This window comes from Drosophila ananassae, assembly GCF_017639315.1.
Source record: "Drosophila ananassae strain 14024-0371.13 chromosome 4 unlocalized genomic scaffold, ASM1763931v2 tig00000054, whole genome shotgun sequence".
NCBI lineage: Eukaryota > Metazoa > Arthropoda > Insecta > Diptera > Drosophilidae > Drosophila > Drosophila ananassae.
Genome location: NW_025319037.1, coordinates 6,316,415 through 6,336,199, shown reverse-complemented (window position 1 = coordinate 6,336,199; position 19,785 = coordinate 6,316,415). Strand labels below are relative to the sequence as shown.

Here is a 19,785-nt window from a genome sequence, read left to right as displayed (position 1 = left end):
GAAATTGGAAAATTCACGCTTAAAATTTTAATAAGTTTTTTCGTCAAATTTCATGTACCATGTTCCACTGTGCAGCGAAACGAAAACAAATTATTGAAAAGACCTTTTTGCGCTGACTTTTTCAGTCAATCGGTCTTTTACTGAGTCTCTCTGTGCGAGTGTCACTCAAATCTCTCATTGAGCGATGTTCGGTAGATGAGAGTTTCATGATTTGCTCATCGTAATTCGTTCAACAGAAATCCGAAACAAAACAAAACAAAGCCTGCTGCTCAGAGAGGAACCGAAACGGCATGCTTTGTTTCGGTTGCTCTCGCAAACAGAGCGTAAGCAAAAAACGGTTAACAGTTATTTGCAAGCTATGAAAAAAACATAGAAGCACAAAAACAAATGTAGAAAATCGGAGATTTCAACTTTTGATGAGTATTCCATGGCCTACATAATTCAATATGTGGTAAAATTTAATGAATTTCTTCTCTTAGGTTTACCGCGAAGATTGTGGGTAAAATTTTGAGTAGAGGAAAAAAAATGGAAAAGGTCGGCCTGTCTTATTAATAAACTGCACCGAGTTACACATAAAAAATTTAATGTTCCTCGGATTTCATTTAGCATCGAAACTTACCTCTTTTTTCTTCCTTTTACATCGAGCTTCGATATGGATTTCTTGCCTGTATAGGTGGTTTTATTTTTGGAAATGTGAGTGACTTCATTTATCAGAGGCAATGAAATATCCACTTTAATTAATTGTTCCAAATTATGTTGCGACTGCAAGGCAAAACGAACACGTTACTTATTTTACGAACGACACAAACTGAAAAATGAAAGGAAAGGTAATTTCGGGAGGAGCCGAAGTTAATATACCTTTCAGTTAAGTAGCAGTAAGATAAATATGGGATCTTATATTGACTATTCCTGATGAGCATTTCACTTTCAAATCAATTTTCTTTTCGCTTTAAAAAAGCGAGTTCATATATAAAACAAGAAAGGAAAGCTAACTTCGGGCGGAGCCGAAGTTGATATACCCTGCAAGGGGTTCAGTCGCAGTCCGCTAGGTGGTGCCACCCATCTTATTTTATTAGATATATAGCGGATCGTTTATAGTTGGCCGATCCTTATGAAAATTGGCAGATCAGATTGTTTTCCCCAAAATGGAATCTGTACCAAATCCCATCTTTCTAACTTAAAAAACACCAAAGTTATGCCAATTTTGATCGTTCTATGACAGCTATAGGATATAGTCGGCAGATCCTTTTGAAATTTTGTACATAAGATATTTTGGTCAAACATAACATGTGTCCCAACCCTCTAACTTAAAAAACACCAAAGTTATGGCATTTCCGATCAATCAGTTATATGGCAGCTATAGGATATAGTCGACCGATCCCGGCCGTTCCGACTTATATACTGCCTGCAAAGGAAAGAAGGGTGTGTGCAAAGTTTCAACTCGATAGCTTTAAAACTGAGAGACTAGTTTGCGTAGAAACAGACAGACAGACAGACGGACAGACGGACATGCTCATATCGACTCAGGAGGTGATCCTGATCAAGAATATATATACTTTATAGGGTCGGAGATGTCTCCTTCACTGCGTTGCACACTTTTGACCAAAATTATAATACCCTCTGCAAGGGTATAAAAACAGACGGGCAGACTTAGGAGGTGATCCTGATCAACAATAAATATATTTTATAGGGTCGGAGATGTCTTCTTTAAAGTTTTGATCAAAATTATACTGCAAGGCAAGGGTACTAAAAGAACGCTTGAAATGTAAAGCAAATGCCGCCAGATAATAAGTTCAAGGTTCGGAAATATTATTTACCTGTGGCTCTCTATTCCATTCATTATCAGTTGTGTCCTCAGAGTCATCAAACTGACTTTTCCATTGAGATGCAAGCGTAAGAGCACCCCCTTTAGTGACTTGTTGCAAAGCTGATACGTTTTCATCGTCTATTAAGGCAAATTGCGTTACTGAATGATCACCACCACTGCTTCGTGCTGCATTGCTCATAGTGACTGAAGGCCCAAAGCAGGTTGATCCACTATTGAATTTTTGAATGGAGCTCGACCCTCCTCCAGATGAAGATGGTCTTAAGTTTGTAGATGTTACAGAACGCCGGTTTACAGGTGGCATTGAAACCATTGTTAAAGCTTGTCCATGTTGATTTATATGTTTAGATGATAAAGTGTTCCCAGGAATTCCGGTATTGGTGCAAGCTGTGGCGAAATTTTGCTCATTTTCGTTCGTTTGTGAATGTCCCTCACCCACAGTCAATTCATGTACGCTCATAGGTGGCGCTGTAAGAACTCGAAGTCGTCCAAACGTTGATTTTTGTTCATCCAATTTTTTTCCATCGACATATTTTTCTAAAACTTCTAATTTTTGATTTTGTTCATAGGTGAAGCTTGAAGAATTCAAATTTTTTTCTTGTGATTTTTGAGTTTCTTTAATAATCTCAAGGGAAGACTTTGTTGTATTTTCTATGGGATTTATGGCCGGGCTATTTCGTTCCAACATACTTTCCACTAAAAGGCATTCACACTTTTTAGTTGTTTTACCCTCCGAATGTAAATACTGCAAACAAATATTAATTTTATAAAAATATTTTATAATATTATGTATTAATACTTACGGAATTTCCATAAACAGGTGCGGAATTGTGTTGGTTATTTGTTGAAAGTGATCCCATTGGAATAGGCTGGGAGTTTTTTGTATTAATTATTGCATGGATATCATTGTTATCGAAACTCAAATTTGATGATTTTATTATGGCGTTTTGTACATTGGGTGTTTCCACTAAGGGATCTGTAGGTATTACAGATTTTTGTTGCTGTAACAGTTCTTTCGCAAGGTTGTTTTGATTATTAATTCCATATTGAGATGCGGCTTCGACTAAAGGTTTTGGATGAGGGATCGAGGCGCTGGCATTACAATTTCTATCAACCTAAAAAATATAAAATACGTGAAAAAATGAATAATTTTTTATAGATCTAAAATTATACTTTTTCCTTCATTTGTACGGGCTCAGTTGCTGTAATATGTGCGGTTTCAATATCAGTCCGCTTTCGAACCTGGTTCAAAGGATGAAACATTTTTTTTATTTACTCATTACATTTATTATAAACAATATTTTTTTAACAGTCTGAATTCAATTTCAATAAAGTAAGTTAATTAGTACGATAGGATTGTCGTGGGAAATAAGTATTGGATAATGCATTAAATTTCGACTGTTTTGGACTATAAAATAATTAGAACACTTTAGAACTCACGTATTCGGTCCCACTCGCGTTAGAAGCGGCCACGGTCATTTGTGTTAAGTTTCCATGAATATAATCAGCTTTAACAGCAGCCAAGGTATTTCCAGTTGTTGAACTAATATTACCAATTGCTGTAGTTTCTAACTTTTCCCAGTCATATGGGTCAGACTCCTTGACTCCACGCCTTTTCATACAGCGCTCAAATAAACTGATAAGCATCTATTAAAAACATTAATAAAAATATACGATGAGAATTATATGGTTATTTTTAGGTAAAATTTCAGTTACCGTATAATCTGGACGGTCGGCATATGTTAGGGATTGTATGTGTTCCAGAAACTGCTTTAGGTCTGATGGCAAATGCTTTAACAATATTCTATGATCATACTTTTCTTTTGTTAAGCCAACTTGTTCTTTGTCTTTTATTTTTCGCCACGGTAATTGTCCGTTTACAAACTCAACGAGCATATAAAACAACGACCACAAATCATCATGACGTCCCATTTCTCTATTTCGATGAGCATTTATGGAAGCATATCGGACAGTCCCGCGAAAACCAGCTGCTGCTCTTGGACATCGCACCTCACCGGTGCCTGTAGTATACTGACGCGCTAATCCAAAATCCAGCATATATACACGACGACAGTTGTAAGGTAAGCGACCCACGGAAAAATTACTCTAAAAATGGAAAAAAAAACAGATTATGCGCAAAATCGTATATCAATTTAGAGTGAAAGTTTATGTGCGATGTGCAAAACGTAATTTTTTTGACTGCATATTAGTGGTATGAATGAATAGGAAAAAAATTATATTCAAATGCCCAACTTTACTTATGATTTGAGTGAAATAGAATGCAGACGAAAATAAATGAATGAAAGCGGATTAGAGTTAAGGGTATTAATTCGAATTCGCATTAATTCCAATGCATTCGAACCCTCTTGCAGAGGGTTTTATAATATTTGTCAAAAGTGTACATCGCAGTGAAGGAGACACCTACGACCCCATAAATCCGCTCTGTTTCTACGCAAACTAGTCTCATCAAGAAAGGAAAGCTAATTTCGGACATGCCGAAATCTCTACCAAGGAATCTGTACCAAATCCCAAGTCCGTCCATCTGTCTTTTTCTACGCAAAGTAGTCGCTCAGTTTTAGAGCTATCGACTTGAAACTTTGAAAGAATGTCCTTTGTTTGCAGGCAGTATTTAAAACGGAACGGCCCGGATCGGTCGACTATATCCTATAGCTGTCATATAACTGATTGATCGGAAATGCCATAACTTTGGTGTTTCTTAAGTTAGATGGTTAAGTTAGATTTCCTAAAGGTCGCCGACTATATCCTATAACTGTCATAGAACGATCGAAATTGGTATAAATTTAGTGTTTTTTAAGTAAGAAAGATGGGAAAGATTGGTACAGATTCCATTTTGGACAATTTAGGATCGGCCAACTACATACGATCCGATATATATATAAAATTATAAGCTGCTACCTAACTGCAAGGGTATATCAACTGCGGCTCCGCCCGAAGTTAGCTTTCCAGTCTTGTTGTTTTTATAATTCTTCCAAACTTTATTGATTAGACGGTCTGATATTCATAAATACATGTATTGTTAATTCCATATTTATTACATATTTTTTAAATCATTAAAAAAATCATTTAATTGGTCTGATTTACTGGCATGCGAGGATATAAACATCGCATAACAAAAATTTTATTACACTTTGAACATATTGTTTGACGCTTGCGTGCCGTGGAAATATCCGTCCGCTTCAACGAATCCGCCTTGGTATTCAAGGCACCTTATAAATTTAAAGAATAGTATGAGTAGACTTTTAAACAAACATAGATTATCTGGCTGTACAGTTAGTTATTCAAGATACTTAGTAGCTCGGTCCAATTTCACCGTGCATAACGCAGAATGTTATAGGAGTTATATTCGCCGCTGCAGGATTCAGTTTACTCAGGATCCGAAGCAGTTTTATAACTTTGTAAACACTAAGCGTAAACATGTATCTTTTCCCCCACTGCTTACGTTTGAGAACTCTTATGCGAACACCGATCAGGCAATGGCCGATCTCTTTGCACAGTTTTTTCAAACTACCTATTCACCTAGCAGCAGTTTAGCTCAGCCTTACACTTATAATATCCAATCAGCCAACCTTATATTTTGCCCATCTTTCGATCAAAGTGGTGTGTTATCGGACCTTTTTAAGGTTAAGCCCGTGTATTCGCCAGGCCCTAATGGAGTACCAGGCTGTGTTCTGAAGTACTGCGCCGAGGCACTGTGCAAACCGCTTGTTAAACTCTTTAATCTATCGCTGGAAACTTCGATCTTTCCCTTTATGTGGAAAGAATCCTTCATTATTCCGCTGCATAAAAAAGGGAAAAAATCCGACGCTGCTAATTATAGAGGCATCTCTAAATTGTCAGCAATTCCAAAGCTTTTTGAAAAACTTATCACTCCACATTTGCAACACCTATGTAGTTCAATAATAACTCCGTGCCAGCATGGCTTCATGAAGCGTCGCTCCACCACTACCAACTTATTGGAGCTAACATCTTTTATCACGGATGGCTTCCGGAATGGCTTACAAACAGACGTCATATACACTGACTTCAGTAAAGCATTTGACTCTGTTAACCATTCGCTTCTTATAAGTAAACTCAGTCTTTTGGGATTCCCAACTGATCTTCTTATGTGGATTTCGAGCTACTTATCAAGGAGAACCAAACGTGTTTTCTTTAAAGATGTTAGAGATGTTCTTTAGAGATGTGCCCCAAGGAAGCCATCTTGGACCCCTACTTTTTACTCTGTTTATTAATGACTTGCCCCTTGCCTTAACTAATTCACTTGTACTTATGTACGCTGATGACGTTAAGCTATGCCTTCAGTATAAATTCACTAGCGCCCAGTCTAGACTTCAATCCGATTTGGATGAACTTCAAAATTTGTGTTTAGCAAATAACCTAAAGCTTAATGGATCGAAATGTAAACTTATGTCTTTTTACCGATCTAGTCCTCACCAGGCTATGTACTTTCTCTATGGGAACGCCTTAGAAAGATTAACTCAGGTTAACGATCTAGGTGTCCTATTAGATTTGAAACTTAAATTTACCGACCATGTATCTACCATGGTTAATAAAGCTATGGGTGTGCTTGGTTTTATTAAAAGATGGTCAAAAGAATTTAATGACCCGTACATAACTAAAACGTTATATACATCACTGGTCCGTCCGATTCTTGAGTATGGATCGTGTGTCTGGAGTCCTCAATATGGAGTACACCAAGATCACATTGAATCTGTACAAAAAAACTTCCTTACTTTTGCTCTTAGGGGACTTAATTGGGATGCAAATCTTTACCTCCCCTCTTATCATAGTAGACTTTTACTAATCAACTTACCAACATTAACAAATCGTAGAACGATGCTGGGTGTCATGTTTCTATATAATCTTATTTATGGAAATATAGACAGCCAGCATTTACTAACACGTTTAAACTTTAACATTCCTAGTAGAAGGACCAGAAACTTTCCATTGTTTCCACCAGAAACAACCATTGTAGTTCGATATATGCCCAACACGATCCGTTCAGGGTATTATGTTCGGACTACAATGGTCTCTACCACATCTTATCACTTTGCTCTACTAACAATCTTAAATCGCTTATATTAACCGCCTTATCTATGCAACACTCTTCCTCGTAATATCTTTCTCCTAATCCTCGCTTATCTATCTCGGATCTATTCCCGCGATTCGAGCCGTAAGTTACGCGGCAGCGTCCCTCGGTCGGTTGGACGGGAGGTGGGCTGTACGTATGCAGTGGAACCGCGCAAAATCATGACGGTTAAAACATAAAAAAATCCTGACTTCTATTCGTCCGTAGGGCGTTATGCGGCCACTACGTCGAACTTGAACTCGCGGGCATAACGGTAAGTACCGGAGTCGTAGTCAAAGAACGTATAAAAGTTCTGACTAAATGTACCTGGATTCTGCAAAGGACTGATCGGGTTGACCAGGCGCTTGCTGTGATCAGGCTGGAGTTGATGTGGGATACTTGAAGTCCTGGGCTGGTTCTTCTCAAGTACGGATGGTACGGGGTTTCGGCTGATTCCTTATCGGCTGGTCCTACTTGTGGTCCGTTTTACGGGAGCAAGACTGGAAATAGGGTGGGTAACGGGGTTTCTACTTGTGGTCCGTTTCACGGGAGCAACACTTGAAGTAGGTTGGGTACCGCGGGTTCTACCTGTGGTCCGTTTCACGGGAGCCACTCGAAGTAGGTTCGAGGATGAAAGTTCTACTTATGGTCCGTTTACACTGGAGCCACGCGAAGTAGATAGCTTTAAGAGAGCCCTACTTGTGGTCCGTATTACACAGGATCACTCGAAGTAGGTTGGTTTTAAGTGCCTTACCTTGACACTGAGTAACGAACCGATCTACTCTGTATTAGCAACTATTTTTATTTCAGAAGAAAAATTCTTATATAAGATGCTAAATTATACCATAGAAGGTATAGATATAGAAGGTCAATGTAACGGACGTGCTAAACCCAATGTTAATGCCAGTTGTAGTGTGTGGATTTCCAATAAGGCACTCATACGAAGAGCGATCTTAAAAGAGAAAGAGAAAATCTTAAAGGCTTATCAGCTAATATCATTGATCTGCGGTTACTTTGTATAAGCGAACAAACATCACGCGATTCTTATCTAAGATTTTGCATATCGAGATAAGAGTGCCGTTATGTAAAAGCTTTTTTCTTTAGCATAGTTAGGGCTAGATTTGCATTGGAGAGCTTTTACATTAATTTACGAGTCTGAAAGCAATACGGCTGTTATCTGAAGCCAAGACTTAAAAAATATTTAAAAAGTGCTTTAAAAATTATCAAACTGCAGTAAATCCCAGACGAATTAGTGGGATTCGTTTAATAGTGTTCAGTTATTTTATACCAGGTATGTTATAAATTCAGTGCAGTGCAGTTTTTTTTATGAAATTATTACCCCCCCAGTGCCACGTGCCAGTGCGGCTAGTATCAGATTATGTAATCGGCTAGCACCCTATTATGCAACCGGCTAGTATCAGGTTATGCAAGCAGCATGCGGTTATCTGAAAGCCGAAATAGATGAAATATTGAAATTAAATAGTGCAGAGATTCGACGCGGGATCGCAATCTTTTAATATATTTTTGGATTTGACGACAAGCCCCCCTTTTCGCTACACGGAGAGAAAACTCCAGCGAATTATTTATAAATTTGTAACTAGAAGCAGTGTAATAATGTGAATATGGGCCTGCTGAAATTTATACAAAGCTTTCAAATCCCTTTTGTTAATTATGAAATTATTCTGCGGAAGAAGGAATACATTAATTAGAATCTTGCACACCGTTTAGTTTGTTTTTTCAATAATTAATATCTTAATATCCTTTGTATTTTATATAAATATATAGATTTATGTATATATATATATAAGTGATATGAAAATATAAGGAAAGACATGGCCAGGCTAATTTATTGTTCTATTTAGATTAATAATTATAAACATGTCTAGCTATTCCTGTCCTTGAGCTCAAAGGCGGCGAACATCGGTGAGTGAATATCACTAAATTAAATTTTAATAGATTTGCGACGCAAACAGTAAATTTTAGCAAGGCATGAATTGAATAATTTTGGATTAATAATTACATGAATAATTTTAATTAATGAAATCGCAAATTTTCTAATTCCTAATTTAATTACTACATTAATTCCAAACATAGTTAAACTGATTTATTGAATTTAACCCGATATTTTTAAATCTCTTCTTTATATCTAAATATAAATATATATATATATTAATATAAATTCTAATGAAATTATATAAAGTAGCTGTTATGGAGAAATTTTATAATGAAACAGAAATACCCGATAGGGAAAAATGAATCAAGTTCGCTCCAATTTATATTTGAGTATTAAGAACTTCATGAAGGCTTAAGGCCATTACAAATCCGTCACCGAAACTTCAAATAGCCATGCTGGAACCACAATAGGTATCACATAGGATTGTGATATGGGGCGAATCAAACGTCGTTGATCTCGCCAAGGTCGGGTGGGTTAAGAATAAGGTATAATGAACATATAATACCCTACAACTGATCAAAGTCATTCTCTCTCTCTCTTTCTTCTGAGCCTGTTTGCCTTTTAGGTGATTTGTTTCCTTAGTTTTCTTTTGGATTTGAGTCAGTAGGACAATCATCCGGGTTTCCTTTATTAATTTGCATCTAGTTAGTGCGCTTAAATTTATTTTGATGATGTGTAGTATGGATACGTGAAAAGAACCACCCCCATCCGTCGAGCTTAGTCTAAGATCACAAGAAGTTCACGCCCTTAACTCCCATCCATACGTCCCCAAGGTATATCCTCTGGACCTTGCAGTAGATCTTGCAATTTGGTTCTGTTTAACTACAGCCCGTACACCCCCACGTTAGAAGTTGGCTAACAACGTAGGGAGTTCAAACCACACCCACCTATTACAAAATTGGCGCCCAAACGGTGAGGCCTGATTAGTTATCTAGTCAGTTTCCATTTTTTTTCATATCGTCTCTTGTGGAACTGCAAGAGGCTAGAGTTTCTTTTGGCATCTTGACCCATTAGACAATGATATATCGTAGTAGTATTTTTTTAGTAAAACCTATTAGATCTGTTTAACTTGAATTTCGATGGAATTCACCAACTGTTCATCTTTAGGAATTGCGATTGCAGTTCAGCAGCTTGGACTGATCGACCAGAGCGACTGTTGTGTGCATCTTGACTTCTCCAAGTTGAATTTCAGATTTATCAGGTCCTCTGGTTAGGAATCGCAAGACGCTGGAAGAATTTTAGTTCTTGACCTACTGGATGTACATATTATCGGAAGTTTTACGAGCCAGTAATTTTCTAGTGTATCCCCAAACAGTATCAGAGAAAGAGAGATTTGATCAGTTAAGTGTTTCAGCACATTTCGGATTTCCGAAAAGCGCTATACGAATTTTGGTGGCGGATTGGTTTTGATTTTTTTTATTTGATTTTTTTAATTTTGGAGTTTTTATAGTAATTTTTTTTTTATATTCAATAGATAATTTGATATTTTACCATGGCAGTACGACACAGCTTAGAGAATCCAGAAGAAAGCGTAGGAGAGCAAGAAACTATTTGTTCCACTTGTCGCGAACTTACGAGTTCATAAATTTCATTACAATTTGTCCCGTCGGTAGAACAAGCTCTAAAAAGCAAAATGACTTCCCTTAATATCGAGTCAACAGAACAGGACCAAAGGTCACCTAGCGTTCCCCGATGCTTTGACGATTACCAATCGCAATTACCACCCATTCAGAGAAATATCAGTCATCATAGTGAGACATCAGCCGGAAATTCTAGAACGTTCAGTATTTCCCCCGAAAAAGTCGCTAGCATTATAAAAGGCTGGCGGATTAAATTCGACGGTGCGCGAAACGGCATGCAAGTCGAAGACTCCCTATATCGTATTCGCTCCCTTACAGCACAAAATTTAGGAGGCGACTATCAACTTTTGTGTGATCATTTGTACTTGTTGTTCTCAGGAAATGCGAATGAATGGTTTTGGAAGTTTCATCGTTCTCGTCCTAATTTCTCTTGGCAAACCTTCCAACAGGAATTTCGAGAAAAATTTCAGGAAGTGGACTCCGATATGGACATTTGGGACTTGATCAATGTTAGACGACAGTCAGAACACGAACCATTCGAAGAATACCAGTTCGCTGTAGAAACTTTGTTAGGTAGACTAAAGATTCCCATATCCGAACAATCTACCGTACGAATTCTTATCAGAAATGCAAAGATATAGTTACGTTACGAGTTGATGCATTTAGGTATGAACACCATTGCTAGATTACGTGAAGAAATTCGTACTCACGAGCAATTTCAAAAGCACGTCAAGGCCCAATCCTTGAAACCGAAGATACCAAATCGTTCCGTTTCAGAATTATTTGGCACTTCAGCAGATGAACTAGAAATGGAAGTAGACGAAATCCATAAGAGGAAGATGGTTTGCTGGAATTGTCAGAAGCCAGGTCATAGGTTCGACGATTGTATGGAGGTCCGATCAGTATTTTGTTATGGTTGCGGAGCCAAAGATGTTTATAAGCCAAAATGCTCTCGGTGTAACCCGTCGGAAAACCGTCAGCGGGATACGCAGAACACCACCTATCTGACGCATCCTTAAAATCCAAACCAATAGTTAAGGAAAATTATTCTCAAACGGAATTTACAACACCTATTTCAGAGAATAACAAAGTTCAGGAAGAGGCAGAGCCCCTTTGCGCAGTCACCGAACATCACTCATTCGTACCTCTACACCTTCGATGAAAAAGGTACAATGAAGCAAAGTGTCGCATATTCGGATACCCGAAGACGACGGCCAAATTGAAACCAAGACGCTCAACCACTCGGTTGAAGTTATTTTGGAAGAATGTTACCAATACCAGGAAAAAGTTAGTTTCCTCTATATTTTTTAACTCCGATGTTGTATACCGATATTATTATAGGAGAAAGGAACTATGTTGCATTAATAGATTCGGGAGCATCAGTAAGTTGCTTAGGCGGAAAAGCAGCTACCGAAATCTTGAGCAATCACCAACTTAAAAAATGTTCGGGAAATATCCGAACAGCCAATAATAATAAATGTCCCGTGGTAGGGAAATGTGACAAAATAAGACCTATTGAATTTTATGTTATCCCAACATTAAGTCAGGATGTTTATTTAGGAATTGATTTCTGGAAATGCTTCAACTTAATCAACCACCTAATTAGCCCTAAGGTTGCAGAATTAGATACTGAGAGGGATGAACAAAAGGGAAGCCCAAAAATACACCTTTTGTCACCTGATCAACAAAGCAACCTTGATAAGGTCATCAGTAAATTTCCATCGTTCGATAGGGAAGGCTTGGGCCGTACCCATCTCATGGAGCACGTCATCGAGGTAGGCGAAGCAAAGCCAGTAAAGCAGAGACATTGGCCTATATCCCCTGCGATTGAAAAATTAATGTTTGAGGAAGTAGATAGGATGTTGGAATTAGGTATCATAGAGGAATCGAAAAGCCCATGGAGTAGTAACAGTGTCATTGTAAAACGAGGAGAAAAGATTCGTCTTTGCCTCGATTCCAGAGTGGTTAATAAGGTAACTATAAAGGACGCCTATCCACTACCACATATTGACGGAATTCTCAGCCGTTTACTACCAGCACGTTACATAACCGGCTTAGACATGAAGCACGCTTTTTGGCAGATCCCTCTGGGACAAAACTCTCGGCAGTACACCGCGTTCACAGTTCCGAACAGGCCTTTATACCAATATAAAGTAATGCCTCTTAGTCTGTGCAATGCACCCCAGACACTTTGTAGATTAATGGACCTTGTGATCCCGGCTCACTTTCGTACAAGAGTTTTTGTTTACTTAGACGATCTTCTTATCTTATCGGAAGACTTTGAGTCGCACATGCAGCTTCTTTAAGAAGTGGCTGTATGTCTAAGGAAAGCCAATTTGACAATAAACGTCGCTAAGTCTAACTTTTGCATGCGCGAAGTAAAATATTTAGGATTCATCATTGGATATGGTCAGCTTAAAACAGACAACGAGAAAATTATAGCTATCAACGAATTCCCAGTTCCCACTTCCGTCAAGCAACTGCGACGATTTTTAGGTTTAACAGGATGGCTAGACGCTTTGTGGACAATTATGCAACTGTTAGTTTCCCGTTAACTCAGTTGCTACGGAAAAATAGACAATTAGAATGGACCCAGGAGGCAGATAAAGCATTTGCTGAGTTGAAAGGAAAGCTAACATCAGCACCGATACTGCACACTCCCGATTTTTCTAGACCCTTCTTACTACTGTGCGATGCAAGTATATATGGAGTGGGATGTGTCTTGGCACAAGCCAATGCTAACGGCGACGAAATGCCGATTGCCTATATGTCCGAGAAACTGACAAAAGCGCAGCGCAATTACACAGTGACCGAACTTGAGTGCTTGGCAGTAGTCAAAGGGGTGAAGAAATTTAGAGCGTATATTGAAGGTCTAGAGCTTACAGTAGTCACTGATCATGCATCATTGAAGTGGCTAATGGAACAGAAAGATTTGACAGGTCGCGTGGGTCGATGGGCGGTCAAGTTACAGCCTTTTGCCAAGCAGATGAAAATTGAGCATAGGCGTGGAACTCTAAACGTAGTAGCTGACACTCTCTCCCGTCAACATGAACCAGCGGTATCTGAAATCAAAGACTTCGGTCCATTGATAGATTTGACCTCAGTTGAATTTAAATCAGCAGAATACACGGATCTGATTGAAAACATCCAACGGAATCAGTCTCAGCTACCAGATCTCAAGATTATGGATAATTTTGTTTATAAAAGAATAGAGCAGGCCACTGGTGACGTTGTCCAAGAAATGAATTCATGGAAATTATGGGTACCTTCAAACTTAAGACAAGGGACTTTATACAGATCACATGTCCCCCCAGACGCAGCTCATTGCGGCATTGGGAAAATGGTAGTAAATCTTAAACGATTTTTCTTTTGGCCAGGAATGGTTTCGCAAATTCGGGATTCCTGAGATGATATTAACCGATAATGGCTCACAGTTCTGATCGGCCGAGTTCAAATCATTTCTGACCCAGTTCGGAACCAAGCATATTTGTACAGCTATCTATTCGCCCCAGGCTAACGCAAGCGAACGCCTAAATAGGTCAGTTCTCGCCGCAATACGCACATACATCGGCACAGATCATTCCAATTGGGATAGACATCTGCCGGAGATAAGCGGAGCCCTTAGAGCCAATATCCATCAAAGTACTAGATTTTCGCCTTACTTTCTGACCTTCGGTCAGAATATGGTCCTTCGCGGGAAAGACTAGGAACTGCTGAGAAACTTGAATCTTTTAAAGGACAATACGGAAATACAACGTACCGACGCTTTGCAGTGTATTCGAAATAAAGCCAAGAGTAATATATCTTTGGCACATGAAATAAACGCTAAGGTTTATAATTTAAGGACTAGATCGATAGAATTTAAAAATGGTGAAGAAGTCCTTGCTCGCAATTTCGCACAAAGCAATGCCAGCAAGAAGTTTAACGCTAAATTAGCACCTCTCTTTATTAAAGCCAAAGTGAAAAAGAAAGTAGGACGTTCTTATTATGAACTGGTGAATGAATCAGGGAAAATTTTAGGAACCTACCACTTAAAGGACATACAAGTAATAAAATAAAATAAAAAAATATTAGTAGATATTAGTGATTTCAGTTAATGACCCCTGCTAATCAGATTTTTGGAGCATTAACTGTGGTGTAGTGTGTGGACTTCCAATAAGGCACTCATACGAAGAGCGGTCATAAGATAGAAAGAGAAAAGCTTAAAAGCTTATCAGCTAATATCATTGATCTGCGGTTACTTTGTATAAGCGAACAAACATCACGCGATTCTTATCTATGATTTTGCATATCGAGATAACAGTGCCGTTATGTAAAAGCTTTTTTCTTTAGCATAGTTAGGGCTAGATTTGCATTGGAGAGCTTTTACATTAATTTACGAGTCTGAAAGCAATACGGCTGTTATCTGAAGCCAAGACTTAAAAAATATTTAAAAAGTGCTTTAAAAATGATCAAACTGCAGTAAATCCCAGACGAATTAGTGGGATTCGTTTAATAGTGTTCAGTTATTTTATACCAGGTATGTTATAAATTCAGTGCAGTGCAGTTTTTTTTATGAAATTATTACCCCCCCAGTGCCACGTGCCAGTGCGGCTAGTATCAGATTATGTAATCGGCTAGCACCCTATTATGCAACCGGCTAGTATCAGGTTATGCAAGCAGCATGCGGTTATCTGAAAGCCGAAATAGATGAAATATTGAAATTAAATAGTGCAGAGATTCGACGCGGGATCGCAATCTTTTAATATATTTTTGGATTTGACGACAAGCCCCCCTTTTCGCTACACGGAGAGAAAACTCCAGCGAATTATTTATAAATTTGTAACTAGAAGCAGTGTAATAATGTGAATATGGGCCTGCTGAAATTTATACAAAGCTTTCAAATCCCTTTTGTTAATTATGAAATTATTCTGCGGAAGAAAGAATACATTAATTAGAATCTTGCACACCCTTTAGTTTGTTTTTTCAATAATTAATATCTTAATATCCTTTGTATTTTATTATAAATATATAGATTTATGTATATATATATAAGTGATATGAAAATATAAGGAAAGACATGGCCAGGCTAATTTATTGTTCTATTTAGATTAATAATTATAAACATGTCTAGCTATTCCTGTCCTTGAGCTCAACGGCGGCGAACATCGGTAAGTGAATATCACTAAATTAAATTTTAATAGATTTGCGATAGATTTCGAATTTCGATTGCAGTCGTCGCATGCAGACGTGTTTTTTATTGTGCTCCGGGAAAAAATATTCAATAAAATCATAAAAGTGCAGTGACTGCTCTAAGAAATCTACAATAACGCGAAAAGACGCTTTTTGCGATGAAATCGCTAATGTTTATATTGATTAATTAATTAATTAATTAATATAAAATACAACACTTAAAACTCAAACTAAATCAACCTCGACTGCAATGAGTTCAAACGACGTTCGCACACAACGTCAACGTGAGCTAGACGAGAGACGGCTCTCAGTACAAAGAAACAACGCGTACTTCTCTTTTAAAGCAACCGAAAACCATGCAAGCTCCGATCAAGCTCGGTCAATTACCTCCAACTTGACCGAATTCTTAAACGTAGAGAGCGAGAGAGCGCGTTCCTGCTCCCCCTCGATACCATCGATGTCTCTGCAGCCAAAGAGTGCAGTAACTAGCACCTCAATTTCTTTGACAACGTCAACAGTAACAACAACAACAACCGCAACTGTATCGACAGCGCGTTTAACGACGTCATCAGCTAGCAGCGCAAATAGTAATACGTCCGCGCTGCCCGAAAACCAAAACAAAAACAAAAACAATGACTATATTAAGCCGGCTGTGCAGACTGGCATGGATCGCTACATCCAAATCAAAAGGAAGCTGAGCCCCCTGAATTCCAAACGCAAAATAACCCGTGGCAATGCTAGCCTAGTAGCAAAAGAAACGCCCATTAACTCAAACCGATTTAAAATCTTGGCAGACGCCGATGAGGTTGAGGCGGTCGAATCCACTGAAGTTGGGAAAAGGAAGCCAAAACCTCCGCCTATCTATATACGCGAAAAAAGTTCCAATGTTCTTGTCAACAAAATTATTGAGCTTATTGGTAAGGATAACTTCCACATAATACCCCTTGTAAAGGGCAACATTCAAGAAACAAAAGTTCAAATGAAGTCTGAAGATAACTATAGAGTATTATCAAAATATCTTACCGAGAATAAAAAGAACTTTTACACGTACCAGCTAAAAAGCAGCAAGGGCCTGCAAGTCGTACTTAAGGGCATAGAGCCCGAAGTAACGCCTGCAGAGATAAAAAAGGCGCTACAGGAGAAGGGTTTTAGCGCCAAGACAGTCTTTAATATCCTTAACAGGGATAGAAAGCCGCAGCCACTCTTTAAGGTTGAGCTTGAACCAGAAACCAAGCTCCTGAAGAAATACGAAGTGCACCCAATATACAATCTTCAGTACCTGCTGCACCGCAGAATTACAGTTGAGGAACCGCACAAACGCAATGGCCCGGTACAATGTGCGAACTGCCAGGAATATGGCCATACAAGGTCATACTGTAAACTGCGCCCGGTGTGTGTAGTTTGCGGAGAGCTTCATGACTCCGCACACTGCCCAGCGAGCAAAGATGACAGCAACTGCGGTGGCAATCACACTGCTAATTATAGAGGATGCCCAGTCTATAAGGAGCTGAAAAGTCGCATCCACCAGAAAGGAATAGCTGCCCGCACCCAAAATGGACAGTTCACGGCGTCCAGATCAAACCCTGAAGTCTTCTTCTCGACTGCAGCCAGATCCTCACTAGGACCCATTAACGTTGACAAAAATGTGACATACGCAAGCGCCTTAAAATCAGGACCGGCGACACCTGCCTCAAGAAGCTCATTTCTGCAATCAGCATATCAAGAACCGAACACGGCTCAGCAACATCAACCAACAGAGCAGCCAAAAAGCAACTTTGAAGCTATGATATGCAGCCTACAACAAAGCCTGACGGAATTTATGTCGTTTATGCGCACAACTATGCAAGATTTAATGCGAAACCAAAATCTATTGATTCAAATGCTGGTTTCACAACAATCCAAATAATGGCTTTCCTACGGATATCTACGTGGAACGCTAACGGCGTTTCGCAACATAAACTTGAGTTAGCTCAATTCCTACTCGACAATCACATCGATGTAATGCTGCTTTCGGAAACACACCTCACAAACAAATACAATTTTCAACTACGAGGATATTCATTCTACGGAACAAATCATCCAGATGGTAAAGCACATGGTGGGACTGGAATTCTAATCAGAAGCCGCATAAAGCACCATTATCAAAACAAATTTGCTAAAAACTACCTACAGGCCACATCTATAAATATACAACTAAATACTGGCAACCAACTTACACTAGCCGCCGTATACTGCCCCCCTCGCTTCAATATAGCTGAAGATGAGTTTATGCAGTTTTTCAACACACTTGGAGACCACTTCATAGCAGCAGGAGACTACAATGCCAAGCACACACACTGGGGATCCCGTCTCGTGACTCCAAAAGGGAAGCAGCTCTATAATGCAATTATCAAAGCCAAGAACAAGCTCGACTATGTTTCTTCTGGCACACCAACATACTGGCCGGCAGACCCAAGGAAACTACCAGATTTAATAGACTTTGCGATTACCAAAAACATCCCTAAAAATCTGATAAGCGCCAATTGCCTATCGGATCTTTCATCTGATCACTCGCCTGTCCTGTTTATTCTACTGCGACATCCAGGAACATTGGAACAACCATTAAAATTGACCTCACAGAAAACCAATTGGGTTAAGTACAGAAAATATATCAGCTCACACATTGAGCTAAGTCCTCATCTCCACGATGAAGCCAACGTAGACAGCTTTGTTAATTCACTTGAGTCTGTACTCGTCTCTGCAGCTCGAGCCTCAACATCGCAAACTATAAATACACAAAGCAATAAAAAGACAAATCTACAAATCGAACAGCTCGTCCTCGAAAAGCGGCGTTCACGTCGCGAGTGGCAATTCCACAGATCGCCATCTACTAAGCAAAGCTTTAGACATGCCTCACGTCAACTTACTAAAGCCCTACAGCAAGAAGAAGCTTATGTCCACCGCCGCTATATAGAGCAATTGTCAACTTCTAGTACAAAACACTCACTATGGAGAGCTCACCCAACTCTAAGCTCACCGAAAGAAACAGTGATGCCTATTAGAAATCCCACAGGCGGCTGGGCGCGCAGCGATGCAGACAGAGCCAGCACGTTTGCCAATCACCTCAAAAATATCTTCCAACCAAATCCGGCCACTAGTGCCTTTACTCTGCCGACTTTACCATATGAGCCTCAGCTTCAACATGAACCAATCGAGTTTCGCCCAAACGAAATCGCTAATATCATCAAAAACCAACTAAATCCGAAAAAATCACCAGGCTGCGACCTCATAACTCCCAAAATGATCATTGAGCTTCCATATTGCGCCGTCTGCACTATCACCCAGCTCTTCAATGCCATCGCAAAACTTGGCTACTTTCCAGCGAGATGGAAAAAGTCAATTATAATAATGATAGCAAAGCCGGGAAAAGACCACACAATTCCCACGTCGTATAGACCTATAAGCCTACTTTCATGCTTATCTAAACTCTTTGAGAAATGCATTCTGACTCGAATAAACACATACCTAAGGATCCAGGAGGAATCCCGTCACATCAGTTTGGGTTTCGTGAAAAGCACGGTGCAATTGAGCAGGTCAACCGGATAACAGCAGAAATTCGGAATGCATTCGAAAAACGCGAGTACTGTACCGCAATATTTCTAGATGTCTCTCAAGCATTTGATAGAGTCTGGCTAGAAGGTCTAATGTACAAAATCAAGACAATGCTCCCTTGTAATACCCACAAGCTTTTAGAGTCTTACCTCTACGACAGAAAATTTGCTGTGAGGTGCAACACTGATATATCTGACGAATTCACTGTTGGAGCTGGAGTTCCTCAAGGAAGCGTACTCGGACCAACATTATATGTTCTCTACACAGCAGACATCCCGACAAGCACACGATTAACAACATCTACGTTTGCTGATGATACAGCTATTCTTAGCCGCTCAAAATGCCCGATGCAAGCAACTGCGCAGCTAGCTCTTCATCTGGTGGATGTTGAAAAATGGCTATCAGACTGGCGAATTAAAGTAAACGAACAAAAATGCAAGCACGTTACGTTCACCTTGAATAGGCAAAACTGCCCGCCCCTTACGCTAAACAACACCCTACTCCCGCAAGCAAACGAGGTAACATATCTAGGAGTACACTTCGATAGAAGACTCACATGGCGTCGGCACATAGAAGC

The 19,785-nt window shown here is 39.3% G+C and overlaps 1 protein-coding gene across 3 annotated transcripts in view; it reads right to left on the bottom strand.

Annotated features, from left to right (window-relative positions):
* The window catches only part of LOC6505445 (tau-tubulin kinase homolog Asator), a 178,499-nt gene that overhangs the window by 63,508 nt on the left and 95,206 nt on the right, over nucleotides 1-19,785 (bottom strand). For all 3 annotated transcript variants that reach the window (XM_044717662.1, XM_044717661.1, XM_044717660.1), the window contains exons 5-10: nucleotides 3,542-3,931; nucleotides 3,266-3,472; nucleotides 2,999-3,067; nucleotides 2,629-2,940; nucleotides 1,818-2,570; nucleotides 620-762 (exon numbers count right to left, since the gene is read on the bottom strand). In XM_044717662.1, coding sequence (XP_044573597.1) covers nucleotides 620-762; nucleotides 1,818-2,570; nucleotides 2,629-2,940; nucleotides 2,999-3,067; nucleotides 3,266-3,472; nucleotides 3,542-3,931 — 1,874 coding nt within the window. The remainder of the gene's footprint in view (nucleotides 1-619; nucleotides 763-1,817; nucleotides 2,571-2,628; nucleotides 2,941-2,998; nucleotides 3,068-3,265; nucleotides 3,473-3,541; nucleotides 3,932-19,785) is intronic.